This window comes from Acipenser ruthenus, chromosome 27 (assembly GCF_902713425.1).
Source record: "Acipenser ruthenus chromosome 27, fAciRut3.2 maternal haplotype, whole genome shotgun sequence".
Lineage (NCBI taxonomy): Eukaryota > Metazoa > Chordata > Actinopteri > Acipenseriformes > Acipenseridae > Acipenser > Acipenser ruthenus.
Genome location: NC_081215.1, coordinates 24,987,596 through 25,008,493, shown reverse-complemented (window position 1 = coordinate 25,008,493; position 20,898 = coordinate 24,987,596). Strand labels below are relative to the sequence as shown.

General features: G+C 38.1%; 1 protein-coding gene across 5 annotated transcripts in view; it reads right to left on the bottom strand.

Annotated features, from left to right (window-relative positions):
- LOC117431973 (PHD finger protein 21A-like) overlaps positions 1-20,898 on the bottom strand; it is a 56,383-nt gene that overhangs the window by 34,245 nt on the left and 1,240 nt on the right. For all 5 annotated transcript variants that reach the window (XM_034053307.3, XM_034053310.3, XM_034053306.3 and 2 more), the window contains exons 2-5: positions 18,631-18,669; positions 17,384-17,482; positions 13,089-13,121; positions 10,815-10,880 (exon numbers count right to left, since the gene is read on the bottom strand). In XM_034053307.3, coding sequence (XP_033909198.1) covers positions 10,815-10,880; positions 13,089-13,121; positions 17,384-17,440 — 156 coding nt within the window. In that variant the 5' untranslated portion in view covers positions 17,441-17,482; positions 18,631-18,669. The remainder of the gene's footprint in view (positions 1-10,814; positions 10,881-13,088; positions 13,122-17,383; positions 17,483-18,630; positions 18,670-20,898) is intronic.

Genomic DNA, 20,898 nt, shown 5'->3' with positions numbered 1-20,898 from the left:
ATTTCTTTATAACAAATGCCTTTTGAAATACCTTACATAAAATAAATAAAACACACACACATTATATATATATATATATATATATATATATATATATATATATATATATATATATATATATATATATATATATATACACATATATACACACACATATAATATATATATATATATATATATATATATATATATATATATATATATATATATATATATACACACACACACACATACATTATATATATATATATATATATATATAAAAAAGAGAGAGAGAGAGAGATTATTCCTGCTTATGTTAAAACGAGACACAGCTGCAAGAAAGCCAGTTTCTTTGTTCTGCTGAAATCCCATAAAACAAGTACTTTCCAATTATATGCCACTGCATGCAAACAAGAGAGAACATACAACTCATTTTACAGTGCTGGAGCGTCCTAGATTGTCACACGGCCAGGATTGGTGCTTATAAGGAAGTCCTGTGCAAGTAGTTGTTCTTATCAGATTCCTTAGGTCAGAAAGAATTTACTCCCAAGCTGTAGAGCTAATAGTTTATGCACTGCACATCTAGAATCAGTTTATAAAGTTTAACTGTGATGAAATACAACAAGAACATATAATGCATGTCTCAGGCATGCAATTGTACACATGCAGATAAAAAACAAAACAAACAGTTCAGCCTCCGAACTTGTTACAGAAAGCAGGTTATTATTGGTGGATGCAGAAACTCCAGTTTCTTGTTGCTTATTATCCTCATCATTTGGGCCGACAAGCCGTCGAGAAGGCAAGCGAACTGGGTTAGGACAGCGCCGCCCCCGAAGGCAAATGGTAAAATATTTGCCTAATTTCTGCTGTGACAGTGCGATGCAGGCTGCTGTTACGATAATTAAATGTGACTCCTTGAATGCAATGATCTGTAATGGAAATCCCTGGAGACAGCCTAGTGGGTCCACAGTCTTATCAGCTACAATACATACAACTTACTGGAGCTGTGCCAGTGGGGATAGAAAACCTAGCGATTTCACCGAGATGTCAAGAAAAAACTAAAACGAGGAACCTGCCAGCACTAGTTTTACTCACGATTCTTTTCCTTTGTTAACTCACTTTCCCCTTCCTAATCCCTGCTTCCAGACAATGCCCCGGTCAAAAACACAGAGAAAGCATGACGGTGGTGGTGGCGATGCTTTGCAACAATTGTCCCCTGACCACCATTCCCCAAAGTTAACATGAGTGGTTCAACAATTACAGGGATTCTTTCAACTGTTACTTTCCATGCCATCATTTAGAAAACGTTCCTATCATCTCTAAAAAATTCCATCATAAAACAGAAAAAGGTACAGGCAGGAGTCAAAAAAATGATGTCTTAAAACTTTCATTATACAAAACAGCACTCCGAAAAGTATGTTTTAATGCCTCCCCCACCAAATGTAAACAAAAAGGCTCCCTTGAGAAAGATATGAACAACATATCGAAACGTTGGGCAGCTGGCTCTTTGAGCTAATTATATACAGTGCCTTGCAAAAGTATTCAGACCCCTGACCAATTCTCTCATATTACTGAATTACAAATGGTACACTGAAATTTCGTTCTGTTTGATATTTTATTTTAAAACACTGAAACTCAAAATCAATTATTGTAAGGTGACATTGGTTTTATGTTGGGAAATATTTAAGAAAAATAAAAAACTAAAATATCTTGCTTGCATAAGTATTCAACCCCTGTGCTGTGGAAGCTCCCAGTTTACACCAATGAAAGAAATTGCCCTAACGAGGACACAATTACCTTACCATTGGCCTCCACCTGTGAACCATTAAAGTTGCTGTCACATTTTCCGGATAAAAACCCCACTGTTGAAGGATCATTGGTCAGGCTGTGAATCTGAAGGAAAATGAAGACCAAAGAGCATTCTACAGAAGTTAGAGATAAAGTAATACAAATGCATAGATTAAGGAAAGTGTACAAAATAATATCCAAGTGTTTAGATATCCCAGGGAGCACAGTTGGATCAATAATCAGGAAGTGGAAGCTGCATCACATCACCCAGGCACTGCCAAGAATAGGCCATCCCTCAAAACTCAGCGCTGAAACAAGAAGGAGACTTGTGAGAGAAGCCACAGAGAGGGCAACAATCACTTTGAAGGAGCTACAGAGTTCAGTGGCTGGGAGTGGAGTAATGGTGCACCAGTCAACCATATCAAGAGCTCTGTATAACACTGGCCTGTATGGGAGGGTGGCAAGAAAGAAGCCGTTACTCAAAAAGTACCATCTGAAAGCACGTCTGGAGTTTGCCAGAAAGCATGAGAGTGACCCAGCTGCAATGTAGGAAAAGGTTTTGTGGTCAGATGAGACCAAGATAGAGCTTTTTGGCCAAAACTCAAAGCGCTATGTGTGGCACAAACCTAACACTACCCATGCCTCAAGACACACCATCCCTACAGTGAAGTATTATGGTGGCAGCATCATGCTGTGGGGATGCTTCTCATCAGCAGGGAGTGGGCATCTTGTTAAAATTGAAGGAAGAATGGATTGAGCAAAATACAGGGAAATACTGCAAGAGAACCTGCTTCAGTCCGCTAAAAAACTGAAGCTTGGGAGGAAATTCACCTTTCAGCAGGACAATGATCCCAAGCACAAGGCCAAAGCAACATTGGAGTGGTTCAAGAACAAAAAGGTGAATGTCCTACAGTGGCCCAGTCAAAGTCCTGATCTCAATCCCATTGAGAATCTGTGGCACTATTTGAAAATTGCGGTCCACAAGCGTCGTCCAACCAACCTGAACAACCTGGAGCAAATCTGCCAAGAAGAATGGGCCAAAATCACTCAGACACTGTGTGCAAAGCTGGTACATACTTACCCCAAAAGACTTAAAGCTATTATTGCAGTGAAAGGTGGCTCTACCAAATATTAATGTGTGGGGGTTGAATACTTATGCAAGCAAGATATTTCAGTTTTTTTATTTTTCTTAAAAATATTTCCCAACTGTCACCGTACAATAATTGATTTTGAGTTTCAGTGTTTTAAAATAAAATATCAAACAGAACGAAATTTCAATGTACCATGTGTAATTCAGTAATATGAGAGAATTGGTCAGGGGTCTGAATACTTTTGCTATGTATGTGTGTATGTATGTATGTATGTATGTATGTAGGTATGTAGGTATGTAGCTATGTAGGTATGTAGGTATGTAGGTAGGTATGTAGGTATGTAGGTATGTATGTAGGTATGTATGTAGGTATGTAGGTATGTATGTATGTATAAAATATCTTTCCAAACTACAGTTCTAGAGAAGCTAGGAGTTCATATCTATGTATGCGGCAGTCCTCCTCCACCACCAAGGTGCTGGTGCTCATCTGTCATCACGTTGATGAATGACCGACATGTTCATTAATATTAACATCCCAGAGTGTTGCAGAATTGGCTTCAAATTCAAATTAGGACTCCCTGAAGACAGACAGGAAAGTCGTTGCTGTTTCAGGCCAGAGCAAGACAGAGAGTTAGAGATACCAATACCGCTAATGAACAAATGATGAATTTTTAAGCCTGGACCAGTTCCAAATCGCCTTCATCAGCAATCTCTGCATTTAATAAATCAGCAAGGGTGCGACAATGGAACAGTTGCAGACCACTCAAAAATCGCCGGTACAGTACTAGCACCAGAGTGACTGCCAATGGCCTGGCACGATACTGTACTGTAAAATAGACACACTGCCAACACTTAACACATGCCACACTTATTTATAGGCAAGAAGGTGCTCATGGGTTAAGCCAAGTTGCAATAGGAGTGCTCACAGGTTACTAGGTAACAGAATGTGGTTTTTGAAAACTAACAACCAAGTCATACAACTAAATTCGCATTGGTTCCTCCCACTCCCCACTCCTCAGTTTAGAACAAGCTCCCTCAAAATGAATTGGTTTGGAACCATTCTGTAAATACCACCCAGTTCAATGTTTTCCTAGTTCAATGGAGCTCAGGTAGAGAGAATCAGATTAAGAATGAGAGAATTAAGAGGTTCATTGCCAGACTATTATTTCCTTGTTTAGTTCAGCTGCTGTCCCCAGCCACTACAACGGCCTTCAAGTGGCTCCACGGGGACGCCTGCTGGAGAAACTGGGGCTGGGACAGGTTCTGCTTTAGCACAGGGTAAGACGCACCAGTACATAAAAACCTACAGTTACCCACGAAACCCGTCAACAGAAATGCACTGTACCATCGCATAGCTGAAATGCATAGGACAACAAATATATACATATTTCCAGTGGTGGTTTCATCACCTCTCTGCAGACCAGAAATCCTGCAACTTGAAAAATTATGCATGCTCCTGCACCCTAAACAATATGACAGTGACTGAGGCCATGCATACGAACAAAAATGTGCTGCTTGTGCAGTGTCAGACAAAGTCAAGTGCCCATTCCTATCTGAGCTCAATGTACTGTATGGTGGGTGGGATCCAAAGATATGTGATAAAGCACAGTGCAGGTCATTAGAAAAACAAACCAAAAACAATAGTTAAAAACAAACAGTAAAGCATGTCATGGTTTAAAAAAAAAAAAAAAGAAACACTGAAAAATGTGTAGCATGGTTTCTTTTTTTACACTTTTTTTTGGTCTCTCACAATTTTGACATGCATGGTTGAGCACCAATGATAACTCAGCCTCACATCCGGGTCCTTCATTAACTGCTGAAAAAAAAAAAAACACAGGGCTTGTGCGAGCCAGCCAGCCCGAACAGACTGAGCAGAATCAACACAGCCCACTTAGGAGGTTTGATTTCTGAAGCTGGATTACCATAACTGAAAATAATTTACCTTCTAGCTATTCTTGGAGTACATTTACATACAGCCGTCTTCCTACAACAGAATAAGCTTGTTCTCATTGCTATTCAGCAAGCCCCCATAGTGCAATGAATCTGTGATACTGTTTCAATAACTAGTTACAAATAGGAGAACACAATGAAAGGTTTTTTTTTTTTTTTTGCAATTGTAGAATGTGGACCATCTTCTACACTGCTTCATGATTTTTTATTTAGATTTAAATATCTTTAGTAAGTGCAACCTAAACTATTTTTAATTGTTCAATCTAATTCTTACATATTCTACCTGTGGAGATGGAACATTTATACTGTAACATAATGTATTAACATGAGCAAGGAGTGGATTTCTATTAAGATTTCAAAACTGGACTTACGTAGCGTTTACAAACTTTACCTTTAAAATACTACATTTAAAACTAATAGAAGTCCAGTTGACCACTAGTTTATTCACTGCACCCCGCTTGTTTCAATACTCTGCTACTATGGGCCCACAACTGCTGTGCCAAAAGCACACCAGTACAGGCATTTGCAAGTACAGACTCACTTCCAAGAACTCTTTCTGAACTGCACAGCTTGGCATGCAACAGCAGGTCCTGTAACCCTGCGTACCTGACCTGGTGCTTCTCAGCTGGAGAAGTCAGACGATTACCTGGATTGTCCAGCCCTGTATAATCAGATGAGTACCTGGATTGTCCAGCCCTGTATAAATCGGAGCATCCACACAGGGCAGAGGTGGCATTATTCAGGAGTCTGTCACAGCAGGTGGGCATGAACGTACAGCTGGCAACAGGACGCTGCCAAGTACTTTAAACCACAAAGTATTTTACCATAGCATTGTGGTGCTGCTACACAATGTGAATCAATTACAAAAAAATATACCAGATGAGGATCAAGGCCAATAAAGTCATTTTATTTTATTATTTCAAAAATAATATTGAAGTGACCAGTAGCTAAACTAAAAGAACAAAAAATCCAAACTAAATGACATACTGTACAGTACTTCCTCTTGCTCGTCTCATTATAGCCTTGACAATATCTTTTGGTCACAGTGGTTTCCATGAAAAGCAATGAATGCCTACTGAGTGAGCTTTGAACAGAAGCAATTAAAAAGATAAACAAGACCATCCAAACTCAATATATTCTGAAAGTAGAAAGCAAAATAAATAAATAAATAAATTAGTTTGTTTTTGTAATCTTCAACATTAAGTTCCCTCCTAATAACATTAAATTGCCTGTCACAAAGTATATAAAATAAATATTTTAAATTAGGAAAATAAAAACCGCAGCAGCAGCATTCTAAATCAGTGCAAGACATAAAGGCAAATGAACTAAATCCATAGTAATTGCTCCTGCTTGCTGCCTACCTTGTACACACACCTTTCAATGTACTGTAACAGCCACAAGCTTCAAGTCAATTTCACTGTGCTTGTAACATTGATCTTACAAAATTCTCAGATGAAGTCTGAGAAACAAGAAACCTGGCAACTTTTTCAAAAAAACAATGCACATACATACAAAGTTAAGACACAGAACTACAAAGGCATCTGTTGTCTCCGCTTCAAAAGTGATGCAACTCTCTGAAGAAGTGCAGAACACATAATTAAAGAGACAAGCTTGGTTATTTCTTAATCATACGGCATTAACTAACTAAATAAAAATAAATGTTTTTAAACAAACCAAAAATGTTTAATTTAATTCAGTATAGGTCTGCGGCTTAACATGAAAGTATTTATATAAAATAACATTTTTACATGAAATTAGAGAGAACTTTGGGACAAGGCAAATGGGTTTTAAAAAAAAAAAAAAAAATCATTAACTGAGGTTGGTTCTACCAGTATAGTTTATTACAACAACTCCACGGATTGTCTAGAGAAATCAGACCAGGTGGGCAATGCTGGTTAAATTAACAGCAGATAAATCCCATCACTACAGGCAAAACAAATCCATAATAAAATCATTAGCACCCAGACAGCTACATTTATGCTGACAAAGTAATACCCGACGCAACAAGGAAACACAAATAGTGAAATGCATCACAGAGAGTGCTATGCCAGTTTTATAATTATAAGCACTTTGTCATCTAAATGAACTCAAAACGTATGCTTGCTGTGCAATGTTTCTGTCTTTAAACAGTAAAGCAGTTATCAGAGTCCACGTTCCTTCCCCCTCCGTACACTGAATTCAGTTACACCACTTGATCTTTCAACATCAGAATTTAACAATTTTTTTATTTTTTATTATAGCGGACTACAAGCATCAGAAAAAAAAGGCCAAGCATTGTTCAAAATACTGACATTTCCTAAAGTCTCTGAATACTGGACAGCATTTGAAAGGGGAGGCAGGTACAATGATTAGTATTTAACATAACATTTCTTCGGTACGTAATGCATGTATTGCGGAGGATGTCTTTCTTTATATCTTTATTGTCTGTGTATTAAAAAAAACACATCTATTTGGTAAAAACAAGGGATGGAGGACTGCAGAAAGAACGCATTCCCTACAAGATATACATTTAACTATTGGGTACGCATAGCAATGCTCCTTGTTAATTATTATTATTACTAGGCCTACAGTGCGCTCATATACAGTAGATTTATGATATGAATAAAGTTATTTTTCATACATAATTAATCAAGCTGGGATAAATCCACTTGTTCACTCAGGCATAATAAAAATCCTTTTCATTGTGAAAATAGGTTATTGAAAATTAAATGGGACGTCACACATTTGAACAACGGGACTTTGGAACGCACAGAGAAAGACTACTACTGTACAGTACAGTGCATACCGATGATAACAGTATAACGCTACATTTACTCCAAAGAGGCATCACCAGTGCAGTACTGCGGTTAACTGGTTTATAAAGTTTTGCTGGTTGTGAGCTAAATTTGGACAAAAAACAAATGCTGAAAATGAGGTGGAAATCACTGCTGCAAACAAATACTCAGAAGGTAATACTCCATGTGCAGTTCATTCCCTCCCCATTAAAATATACAAAACACACAAAGAAGCAACCAGCACCTCTTGTATGGTAAAAATGTGGACATACTTTTCAGCTAGGCCTGCCTGAACATGTAAGATCAGCAGCCAGCAGCCAGCCAACCGCATCCCGCCTCCCATTCTTTCCTTCTCTCTCACACACATTCTTTGACAGGAACTCGTTGTTACTCACTCACAGCTATTACAGCTCCTTCCCACCATACTGTGCAAGAACAGCAGAGACAGAACCGACAGCTCAGCTGACTCAAATTGTATTAAAATATAAAATTTAAAAAAATTACCATGGATTCCTTCCCTTCCCACTCCTTTTTTTAATTGTCAGTGTGATTATCTGAGTAATATCTGTTTTCAGATGTATGGCAGAACGTAAAGATTTACTCCATATCACAACAGTACGAGGAGAAGAAAAAGCAGCATTTCCTTTCTGTTAGACTTCAGAGTTAACTGGAAAATTTTTGTGAATACAGAAGGGTGCTTGCTAAAGGCACCGTAGAATGGTGCGTCAACGAAACAACGCAGCAGTGAAACGGTTAACGGAAATTGACAATCATACATACTAAAGCTGTGTATCAAACATGAATTTGAACTCATTAGTTATTAAAACAATGTTATTTTTATTTTTTTATTTTTTCCGTCTGTTGTTGGATTAAATAAAATGTTGTATGCATCAAACTATTTGACTGTTCAAGAAACTAACACTAGTCTAGGGCTGTTAAAAGACACTTGGAAAAAACATTAAAATAATTTTTTTTTTTTTTTTACAGGGCCAGTAAAATTATGCAGTATACAGAAAAAAAAAAAACCCTAACAACTTAACAAGTGCAAACTTTTTTTTTTTTTTTTTTTTTTTTTTAACATTTGCTTCCATACCAAATACCATATTTGATCTCCTACAAGTATGTAATGCTTTGCCTGTTACATTGCAGATAAACCCTTTTATGTAACAGATGCACTGCCATTACTTCCAGCTAGCAGCCTCCTCGGTGTGACAACAGGTTATGCCTGGAAAACAGCCATAAAAATGTAGCCTAAAACTGGCACAGGCAGGAATTCTGAAGTGCAATATCAGCTAAATTGTCTTTGATGAATAAATGAGGGGAGCAAAATTGGGAGCAGTCAGTTAAACACACAAAATAAATAAATACATACAGCCAGCACTTTTTCTGGATCAATAGCTGTATTGAATCAAGGTTCCAGAGAGAAGGACCGCACACCCCTGAATGTTTATCCTCTGGTATTTACACTCAGTATGCTTTTAATTCAATACAGAAGAAACATTTCATTGAATGCTCCTTGTAGGGATGCAGTGGACACATCTTCTCTCATTGGGTTTAACAGAATCAGATTAGAAACATTTAAAACTGTAGCTGCCATATTAGGTCGGAGGTCAAGGTCACAGAATTTATATAGCCCTGCAAACATGAAGGCGTCGATTTTAATCGTCTTAAAGTGGCAGATCTAAATGAACTACTTACAATTAAATACAGGAGATACCTGAAAAATCAGGTTTATAAATTTAAGGGCAGAAGTATTAAAGACCTGGCAGTGGTCGATCATTAAAACACATCCTGAAATACGGATCTGAAACAGTGAATTCATATGCAAGTACATATTAAATGGTTAAATTAGTCATTGTGATTAAATCAGGAAAAAGTGGTTAATATCAGTCTAGTTTAAAAAAAAAAGTGAATTAATTTATTTCCCCATTCTAGACAGATTAAATACACAGGGGTAACACATTAGCAGAGATTTTACAGTCGGTTAGAAATGGTCCGCTTCAACTCCAGCATGCATTGCTTATTGATACATCCTTTATTGAGCAGCACATTTGGGATTACACCACATCATCCTACTGACCTTTTACACTAAACCATGTCCAGAAAAAAATAAATCAATCATTTACAGCATTTACAGTTGTGATGCATGAATAGTTAAAGACCAGCGGAGAGGCGATCATTCGGTATCACACTTGCCAGTGTAGAAACCCGAACAAACATCCTTGTAAAACCAAAAAACACTTTGATCTTTAGATTTAATAATGAACCTGCGCGGTGTGTTAACGGCATCGTCCTATACTTTAAAACACTTTTGGTTAAAATGAGGGCGCTATTTATACACAGGGCGATTATAAAAGTCAGTTTACCTCATCAACACACCATATCACTGACATGCTGAAGCTACTTTCTAAAATCACCCGGTATATGAAAACCACACAGACAAAAAAATACAAATTCATCCAACCTCTTAAGCATGCCTCTTTCAACAGCAAGCGTCTATTTTGAGATGCAATGCTCTGGATGTTTAAAGTGTGGCACTAGACAAGTAAATAAAAGCTTTAGAGAAGAACCCATCAGTCAACGCGCCAAGGGTGAAATTCCAAAAAGGTGCAGCATCAACGTCAGTTTATGAAAACTTCTGCCACAACAGAATAAATGTGTCGGCATACACATTGCACATTCCTGCTGGTAAGAAGCTTTTTGCTGCACGCAGTGTAAACTTTACTTGGAAATCTTGGAAAGGAACACGAAAGCTCCCTAACCCAACATTCAAGGTCGTTAAGTTTTGAAACTTTAAATTTCATTTTTTTTATTCAAATTAGAAAAACAAAGCTTTGTAGAATTTTCCGCATTATGTTTCATGCAGACTTAATTTGAAAAATATGAGAAAAAACAAACAAAAAAAACACACACACACAAAAAAAAGTCACAGTAAGGGACTGATTATATTGATCTAAGCATTAGCAGGTCTTTATAACACCACACTCCTAACCTTGCCTATCGCAGACCTCTCTGCGCTATACATAGATATTTCTTTGCATCAAACCAATAAAAGGGGTAACCAACTGAATTAATGAGGCAGTATTAAGATCTACTGCTGTTTAGATTAAAACACACCCCTGGGCTGGGTCCTCCCGTCCCGCTGTTTGATCTCAGCTGTATTTTCAGTTTCTGCAGATCAACAACCCCACCTGGTCCACAAGGGACCGCCCCCTTTTCAAGAGGCCTACCTGCTTTTCACTCAAAGCGGTGATCTTGGCTTGGAGTTCGTGCAGCTGCTTTTTCAACTCTGCGTTCTGTAAAAAGAAAAAGATTACATCAGTACAATATTTATTTATTTATATATTTTTTTTTAGTGTCCAGAGGCATGTATATATACTATTTACCATATTTTACAACTTAAATTGAGTGCATGAGGTGATCTATCATACAGGAAAAAAGCATGTCATCGTCAAGGGGAAGGCTGATATTTCGAGATGGGGGCTCCCGATTCCTCTAGCTGCTTAGCCGATGCCCTTTGAAAGTGTTTTAGGGGAGACTGCTCCTAACTGCACCTTTGTGGTACCCCGTTGAACACTGAATGATTTTACTGCTCCGGAGGAGAGTCTAAACTGGGTGAAACTGACTAGACATCCATTTACAGAGCTCCTTAAAACGTCTGTTTAACCTGTGATCTCAGAGACGGCTTGAGCCAACAAGGGCAGAGGTTTTCCGGTACGGAGGCAAAAAGGTTTTTTGGCAAATGAGGTTTAGTCTGGTATCAGAAGCAGACAGCTGAATTTGCTTTTAAAAGAACATCTTACATACAGGTTTTACAGATGCCTGCCAAAGAAGCAATTCAAAAAATGGATAGGTCACCTAATCTTCAAAAATCACAAACATATCACTTAAGGCATTTAACCCCATTCTCTGCCAGCATTGTATTTGTGTTCCACACTAATTTTTCCAACTTCAAACCCAAGTACAGCAGACTGTAGGTTATAGACTACATGTTTTGAAAAAATAACAACTACTGAAAACATCTTTTGTCAAATGTTTGTCTGCTTGACTTGACAGCTGTATAGCAAGAGTAGACTTTACTGAATTACCTTTTTAGTTGGAGGGGGCGGCTTATTGTCCATGCAATAAATGTGGACCAATACAGTATTTATTAAGGATTCCAAATATTCCCCCACATTCTTTCTCTTTGATTGAATTACCTTGTAGCAAAAAAATATGAACACTATAAACACAGAATTTAACAAAGGCTTAGCAAACTTCTGCGAGAATGACTATACTGTAGAATACTCAATTTTACTCTACAGCTGTTTACAGAAAAAAAAAAAACGCGTAAGGGTGCTAATTACAACAAAGATCGTTTCAAACAGCTGCAACAGCATGTCAAGCTTACTACAGCAATAGACATGAACCACTTTAAACAATATTACAAGACTATCCTGGGAAGCATTGTACAATTTACGCTTCTTTCTTTAAAGCTCAATGAGGTTTTACTTTCTGAAAAGGAGTTTGGCCGACAGCACTATAACCTGCCAGTGGAACAGATAACGCCCGTCGCTATTATATTGATTTTCTGCTTTATCAATCATGCTAGACACTTGCATTGCCAAAGTCTATAGTGCTCAAGAGACCGGAGAGGAAATCATAAAAGCTTAAAAACTTCAAGAAGGGTAAATATAACTCTATGCAGATATCAGACATTTCCTTTAAGAAAAAAAAAAAAAGTACTGTTTTCAATTAATCTATACAGTGGTAGGATGCAAATACTGTTTAGATTAAATTTAGTGGCACACTGTATTATGAAAATCTAACATTCAGATGTGCATAAATGGCTTAAGTGCATTAACAATATACAAAACAAAAAAAATCCTTGGTATATAAATCTAGTGTTTATATCAGTTTAAATACATTTTTAAAAAGTAATTACAATAGTCAGCCACCAGGTTGCCCCAAATGCCACGTACAATTCCCATTGGTAGCATAACAATATTAAGATATTTGTGCACAAAAAAAAAAACACCACTCAGAAAGACTAAGAATAAACACGACAGGCAGAGATGCATCTTGAGTCATCAACAAACTGGTGAAGGGCATTGCTGTGATTGAGGTTTATATTTAGATGTGAGCATCGTACACTAATGTAGGACCATGTTGAGTGCTGAACAGCAGCAGCAGTAATAATAATAAGGGAGGGAACCTTTTTTGCCCACATGTACATAGGCCTCTGTTTAGAATGGTACCAGCAAGATCAAATATAATACATTGGATGCTGGGACACACACTCGCAATACATTGGATGCTGGGACACACACTCGCAATACATTTTCAGCTTAATCTTAAAAGCACATTAATAATGCGGCTAGTGTAAAACAAAAGACTAATATGAGAAGGTAATTATGTATAACATGCCCTTTCTTGTTTGGTGTATTTAGTGGGAAGCAGCACAATTTACTGTGCAAACGTACAAAAAAAAAAAAAAAAAAAAAATGGAGAGAAAATGAATTTACCTGCGGATCCTGCTTCATCTGGGCAACTAGTTTCTGTAATGTTGGGAGAAAAAAAAAAAAAAGTCAAAACATGAAGCTTTAAAAATGTATAACACAAATAAATAAATACATATTTTTCAGAAAAATCTGTTTCTTTAAAATGTTGGAAGGCATCAGGCCAAACATCAGAACAGAATATGATTCCAGTTTGGAAAATCCTGCTGCATCTGAAAAAAGCAAAGTTCCATGAATCTGAATAGCCTTCATCCCCTTATTCCTGCTTTCAGGACGATCCAGGCATTCCTTGCCTGTAGACAGTGACTCCTACTGGGAGTGACGCAGGCAGCAGACCCCTTCGCCAGGGCAATGCTTTTTAATGAGTAGCGGCCAGAGAGGTGGGGGACAGACACAATCCAGTCCACCCCTCAGAACAACCCCTCTGCTGGCCGCCTTCAATTAGATCTGCAACCACAGGGAATGCAGGCTAAACTGACGATGACCCTGAGCTGGTCCATGTTTTTGATTAAATATTTAACACCGCAAACAAGCCTACAGCACCACCAGAATAGAGAAGGATTTAAAAGCATGCATTTGAAGAGCAGAATGCATTTTGAGGCTAATTTAATGTGCCAAGCTCCAGTCATGTGGAGAAGTATGACACACTGACTGCTAGACAAAGCATTAAGACCTACACCTGTGTGCTTGCATAAAGCCCCAGGGCTTTATTTACAAGTCTCTCGCATACATGCATAAATTCATGTCCCCATACAATGACCGAAACAGTCGATGGCAGACGATAGTCAGAACATTACACAGTTATTTACTTTTGCCCCATAAATGTAAAGCTTCCATTTTTTTTTTTTAAAGATTGAAAACTAGAACCATCTCGGAATATTTAGTTGCTTATTATTAGTAACCGTGGTGAAACTTGTGTAGTTACAGTGTAATAGCAACTGATCTTTGCTTTTTTTTTTTTTTTTTTTTTAATTTAGTCGTTGCCAATTATTTTTATTATTTTCTCCCAATTTGGAATGGCCAATTATTTATTACGGTCGGCTCACCGCTACCACCCCTGCGCTGACTCGGGAGGGCGAAGATGAACACACGCTGTCCTCCGAAGCGTGTGCCGTCAAGCCGACCGCTTTTTTTCACACTGCAGACTCACCATGCAGTCACACGAGAGCTACAGCGTCGGAGGACAACGCAGCTCTCGGGCAGCTGCAGGCAAGCCCGCAGGCGCCAGGCCAGACCACAGGGGTCGCTAGTGCGCGGTTAGCCGAGGACACCCTGACCGACCTAACCCTCCCTCCTCCCGGGCGACGCTCGGCCAATTGTGCGCCGCCCCTTGGGAGCTCCCGTCCTCGATCAGCAAAGGAATAGCCTGGACTCGAACTCGCGACTTGCAGGCTATAGAGCGCATCCTGCACTCACGTGGAGCGCCTTTACTGGATCCGCCACTCGGGAGCCCCTGATCTTTGCTTTTCTGTGTGTTGAATTTATGTTAAAATACAAATATATATGGAAACCTAGTTCCTACATGAATTCATTATGAACAAGAATTTTTCCCAAAATGTGCAAATGGGGAATGTTTTTAATTTACTTCAAAGGTGTTTTTGTTCTTCATTTATTGCATTTTAAGTAATGTAACAGTCCTATTGTTCAGAGCACAAACTGTGCATGCAGCAAAAGTTAAAAGTAAACTTGAATGTCAAGTGAATTTGTTTACTCAGGGAAATGGAATAACACAAACAAAACAACTCCTGCATCCTGGCAATAAGGTAGCAGCTGCTGCAACATAAACTCAAAGATATTACACCAAAACCAGATTTATATTCTGAGAACTCATTAGTTTGAAGAACCAAATTCAGATTGAAAAACACTCCAAGGCATTTTGTAAATCATTAAATAATAAAAAAAGAGAATACAACTAATTTAAAAATGTTCTTCCAGATCTCAACAAGAATAAAGAATAAATAAATCTGTTGCGGTAGTCCTACTAGCTAATTAGGGACTAGCAAGTGCACTGGCTGCTGTAAACAGAATAGCTCAGATGACACATTACAGTTCTGTACATAGTGAACAGTTTGTGCAACAACAACTATTTAACAAAGGGGATCTGTCTAATTGATCTTTCAGTTGAGAACCAGGGTTATGAAAATCAAACGTCTAACAGTGCGATTGAGTCTACTTGGTGTATTTGTCTAGAAATGTACGTAAAATGACAGTCCAATTATTTAATAAAGAATGGAGATATTTAGACCCGCCACCGTTTAGATCAATTGAACAGAACACCAAAAAGTTTTATGAAACTCAGTCAGGGAACGCAATGATAATAAGGAAGAACAAATCCTGCACCAAGAACAGAGCATTACGTTAAGAGCCAGTCAGCTAGCAGACGTGCCATGCAAGCCAGTCTGTGTGAGAATGAAGCTAGCAAACCCTCGTCTCAAGCATGGCCCCTTGCTGTCCTCTCCTCAATGGCTCCTAATTTTGCAGCCACACCACCTTAAAAATAGTCTGACCTTTTTCAGCAACCCTGGACCTGGCTGAGTCTTGGCTGGAACTGACCTAATGCCCCCTGGTATTGGGGACCACTGTCCTGTAGGATGGCCTGTCCTTACTTGACCTTGGATCACAGACACATTTTTGTAACCCTGCTCTACACAACAATGGCTTATATGATGTCATGTGACTGTTAAATATTTAGTTAAAAGTTCTAGGGAGTACTAAGCTATTTTTCTACAATACAGGGATAGAAAAAAAAGATTCCCACTGTGTAGCAGTTTGATCCATTCCTGCGCTTGTTACCTTATACACTGGCTAATCAAACTCGTAATAAAACCTGGAATGGGTGAAACTGCTCTGCAATAGTAGGAGTCTTATTTCCATCACTGCAGTATACTTATTACAGTGCTCACCCTTTATAATGCTATAGTGGGGAGCCACAGTTACAGGACCATACTACTTGTGTTCTGCCTTATAATGAGTATAAAAGCCAGATTAGCCAGTGTATAAGGTAACAAGCGCAGGAATGGATCAAACTGCTACACAATGGGAATCTTTTTTTCTATCCCTGTATTGTAGAAAAATAGCTTAGTACTCCCTAGAACTTTTAACTAAATATTTGACAGTCACATGGCATTATGGAGCAAATGGGAGCCACGACCCTACTGTGTTACAATCAACTTCGCACTATAACGAGGCGTGTTATAATGGGCGAGCACTGTATTTAGCATTGCTGCCTTAGCTTAAAAGTCCATCAGTACTAAAATAAAATGTACCATAAATTATTGTAATGCTCATTGGCATTTTATCTTTTTTTCATATAATGTACATTTTGACAATATATTCCAAAATAACTCTTGGAATAATTATTGGTAACTTTATTAAGGGTAAACAAGTTAGACTAAACCTCCTTTGATCAATACCAGGATGAAAAAGGATTTTTCTAATGCTGAGTAATGTAAGACACAGCTGGAAGTGTTACTACAGCTGTAAAATAAATGTGTTCTTGCTTTATATGTTGATGAGGGGTGACCGTTTCCATTTAATTTCAGGATCATTTAAAACTAACATATTGTGAATGTTTGTTACCAATCAGTAAAGCCAGGGTCAGAACATTTGCTTTTAAGTGCAGAAGACTTCAATTAACCGTTTAACACTTGGGTAACATTTAAACTCTAAACTATTAATGCTCCTAATGTTAATGCTTTGGGCCGGTCCACGATTCCACTACTCAGCTCTGCAGCCACTAACCGGATGATCCGAGAGGTATGGATTTGGCCGTGCCACGGAGCTGCCCGCAAGATTTGCAGAGTATGTTGAATCTGCACTGAAGCAGAGCCGACTCGATGGCACTCCGGACTGCTGTTCTTCGGCAGTGGAGATGAGCAATGTGCCACCGCAGTATCATCATCATCATCATCATCATCATCATCTTTAGCAGTGATGTAAACATAACTAAACAACTGCAATGTTACTTGGAAACTGCAGCATTCATTGGAGTCAAGGCAGCAGCAGAAACAAAGTTTGCAACTAATAATGTAGCATTTAATAGATATATTCTGCACTGCGGTATTTGAAATCTCCATATGCAAAGGATAGTAACCGTTTATAACCCAGACAGAATTAGCACATTGTGTATGTATGTATGTAATATATATGTACACACACATACACACACACACGTGTGAAATGCCTTACACTTCTAGTTAACCATAACAAAAAATAATACATTTGGCAATGATATTTGTAGTACAAAGAAAAAGTATTACAGAAACTTCGGGACTGTATGTATATATATATATATATATAACCTGATGGACTTGTATTTCCACTTTCAGTGCCTCCTGTAAAGTCTGAAGCTCCATCATTAATCTCTTCTCTCTGTATCTCAGTCCTGGGGAGCTTTTGGCCTGTAAATAAAAAACAAATTTGTTGACTGTTATTTTCCACAGCTTGGTAAACTAATGTTACAAGAAAATTGTACTTTATGATTGTATCGAGAGGCTCCATATTGCGTATCATCATATGCACACATTTTCTATGTAAATGTGTGCATGGGAGGGCGGCTACAGGGGGTAATACTCAATGCTTACAAACAGTGTGCAGGAGGCTTCATCTGGGGACCAGATGTGTAGGACTGAAATTAAACAGCTAGGTGGCCATAAGCTAGGCATATACCTAGGTAGTGGTCCAGTGGGCTACAAAAAGCACATCTCAAAACTGCACTGTCAGTAATCGTGTACACTGGCAGCAGGCTTACTGTAAACCTCACATGCAGTTCTTTCTACACTCACTACCTTACTGCTATATTCAAAAAAACCTACTGCATTCCAATGACAAAGGACTAGCAGGTGTTAATGTTTTAAACTTCATAGCCAAGATGTTGAAATAAACAGTTTATCCTATTTCAAAAATATGCACTGCATTGCCCAGTGTGTGTATTTCAATGTTATACAAATGCAGGGCTTTATCTATTCAATGACCGTTTAGCGATTTAAAAAAAAACTACTGCTTCTGCCTGTAAAACAGCAAAGTTCATTTATATCCTAGAAATAAAGCTGACCTCCTTGTTTAGAATGAAACACTGAAGCACGACTGAATCTGAAAGTAACTTTTCTGTCTGCATCACTTTAACAAAGTTAATCTGGGGCCTGGCACTCGTGCCAGCTTCCGGCTTCACCAGCTCAGCACTTCCCAATCCCTGCAGTGATATGCACAAGCCTCTCACCAGAAAACTAAACCGATTCTGGAATTGGGAAGGGCAATTTCTTGAAAATACATTGCTTTGTTTTTTGTTACTTTCTAAATGGCAACATTTTTTGCCTGGGGATTCAGATACAGGCAGAGGAGAGGAGAAATAATCATACAAACAAGGCTACGAAAGTTGAATTGTTTAAAACAGACACGTAAATTAGGATCGATTTCGTAAGACATGTTGGCACAGCAATACAAAGCAACAGGGTATACAAGCATGCGTAACCCTTTAAAAAAATAAATCAAAAGTAACCCACTTCTCTCTTTTTAAATACATAAATAAACAAAAAAATTAAACACTCACCACCTGGCTGCAGAAACGGTCTCTTCTCACTCCAGCCCCCTGCAAGAGAGAAAAAAAAATCAGAAGGGTTACAGGAACAATCACATGTTACTGTCAAATTAAACCAGGGACCCCAGAAATAATCAAACATCACGTAACAAAACAACCAGCCAGCCCCCCTACTTGAGGTTACCTCAAGTGCAACCTGCTGCATATGGTTACTACATAAAAGTTTGTCTGTCAGGTTTTTTTTTCTTTTTTGCACAACATTTACATATCAAAAGAATTCCATACACAGGAAGTAATTACAAAAAAACTCTGGGCTTTCCCTTTTCATAATTATGCTGTTTGCTTCAAAATCATGAAACAGTAAAAAGACTCATTGTAAACGTCAATACCTTTCACCGGTTTTGAATCCAACTGTATTTGGTAGCCGAAATATGAACATGCCACATTTTAAAAATAAAAACACTATGAAGTCTACTTGGTACTATCTAAAAAGAACTGAGATGGTCACAGTCTGTAGGATGGGAACTATGGTAACTATGTCCTTACTAAATAGGAAATACAAAAAGACCCCCACTTTTCTGAAGTATTAAGAAAACATTTTATGTTTTCAAACAAAAAGGTAGATTCACAATTTGAATTTTTTTTGTTAAAAAGACAAGGTCATTTCTGACACACATTCAATGCCAACAACCTTTCACACTTCTAAAACCAGAATGAAACCCTTCATATTTCTACGAGGACAAACCTGTTTAACGTCACTCCCTGTCAACTTCACTCACTGAAACGTCCTGGACGAAGAGGATTCAATGAGGGAAAGTGCCTGATAATATCACCTGGGTTAATATTACCACACTCTGGTTTAATTTAATCCGAATTTATCAGTCATACTTGCACTTACACTTTGCCAATTAAAATATTATGTCTACTTGTAGGCAAATTGCTGTGGACAGCTTGCGACTAATACAGTAGCATAATACACAGTAGCACACAGAACCATGCATAAACGTATTATTTATTTATTTGGCAGACGCTTGATCCGAGGAGACTTCCATGTGTTCTATACTTTTTTAATAGCATTACTGTATTTGTAGTTTTATAGCAAAACAGGCCTTTTTGTTGTTTAAATGCTTCTGTTGCCAGGTTACTGCTGAACTCCTGATAAAGTAAACTCTGCTTCTTGTCACATTTTTTTTGCTCAGTCCATTTAAAAGGATGTTGACCTGGAGGAGCCCAATCAGAATAAGTTGTGTGATCCCAGGGTAGGGTATGTCCTGTTTAAACAAAATAGCTGAAATTGAATACTGGCTCTGGGGGTGCCTGAATAAGCAAAATCTACATAGTACCAACAAAGTACCAAGTCCCACCAACTAAAGTTTATTTTTAAACCTTATTTACAATACCATCTACAGTACAGAGTATCCCATTATAGCCCAAGTTCGATCCCAGCCCAAGGCTTTGGTATAAACCAGTTCACATTTGGCTTGAGTATAAACCAGTTCACATTTGGCTTGAGTATAAACCAGTTCACATTTGGCTTGAGTATAAACCAGTTCACATTTGGCTTGGGTATAAACCAGTTCACATTTGGCTTGGGTATAAACCAGTTCACATTTGGCTTGGGTATAAACCAGTTCACATTTGGCTTGGGTATAAACCAGTTCACATTTGGCTTGGGTATAAACCAGTTCACATTTGGCTTGGGTATAAACCAGTTCACATTTGGCTTGGGTATAAACCAGTTCACATTTGGCTTGGGTATAAACCAGTTCACATTTGGCTTGGGTATAAACCAGTTCACATTTGGCTTGGGTATAAACCAGTTCACATTTCTAAAAAGCTACTTTGCAAAAGAGTAAGTAGTTATGCATTATGGCATCCAGGGTACTCAGAACATGCAAATAATGCCATCTGTACTCTACCATTGTTAATGATCAGTGCACACACCTACAGTATACTCTCTCTGGTACTTTAAACGGGAATGCAACTTTAAAACAAACAGGTACTGCAAAATCAGTTCAAGATCAGTTTTTCATATTTATCATAAAGGTTCATCAAATGGGCACTTTCTTTTTTTTGGACCAAATACCAGACATTTAGTGAAAAGTTAAAAACTACCACAAACTAAAAACACCTGTTTCTAGAAGTATGTGAGCAGATTTGTGTTCTTTAAGAAACAGGACATAGTAAAAACGCTAATATTTTTTTTTCTTCTTTCAAATAAACTAACTGTATGGATTGATTATAGTTACTCAATCAGATTTATTCGTTCAAATAGTAATA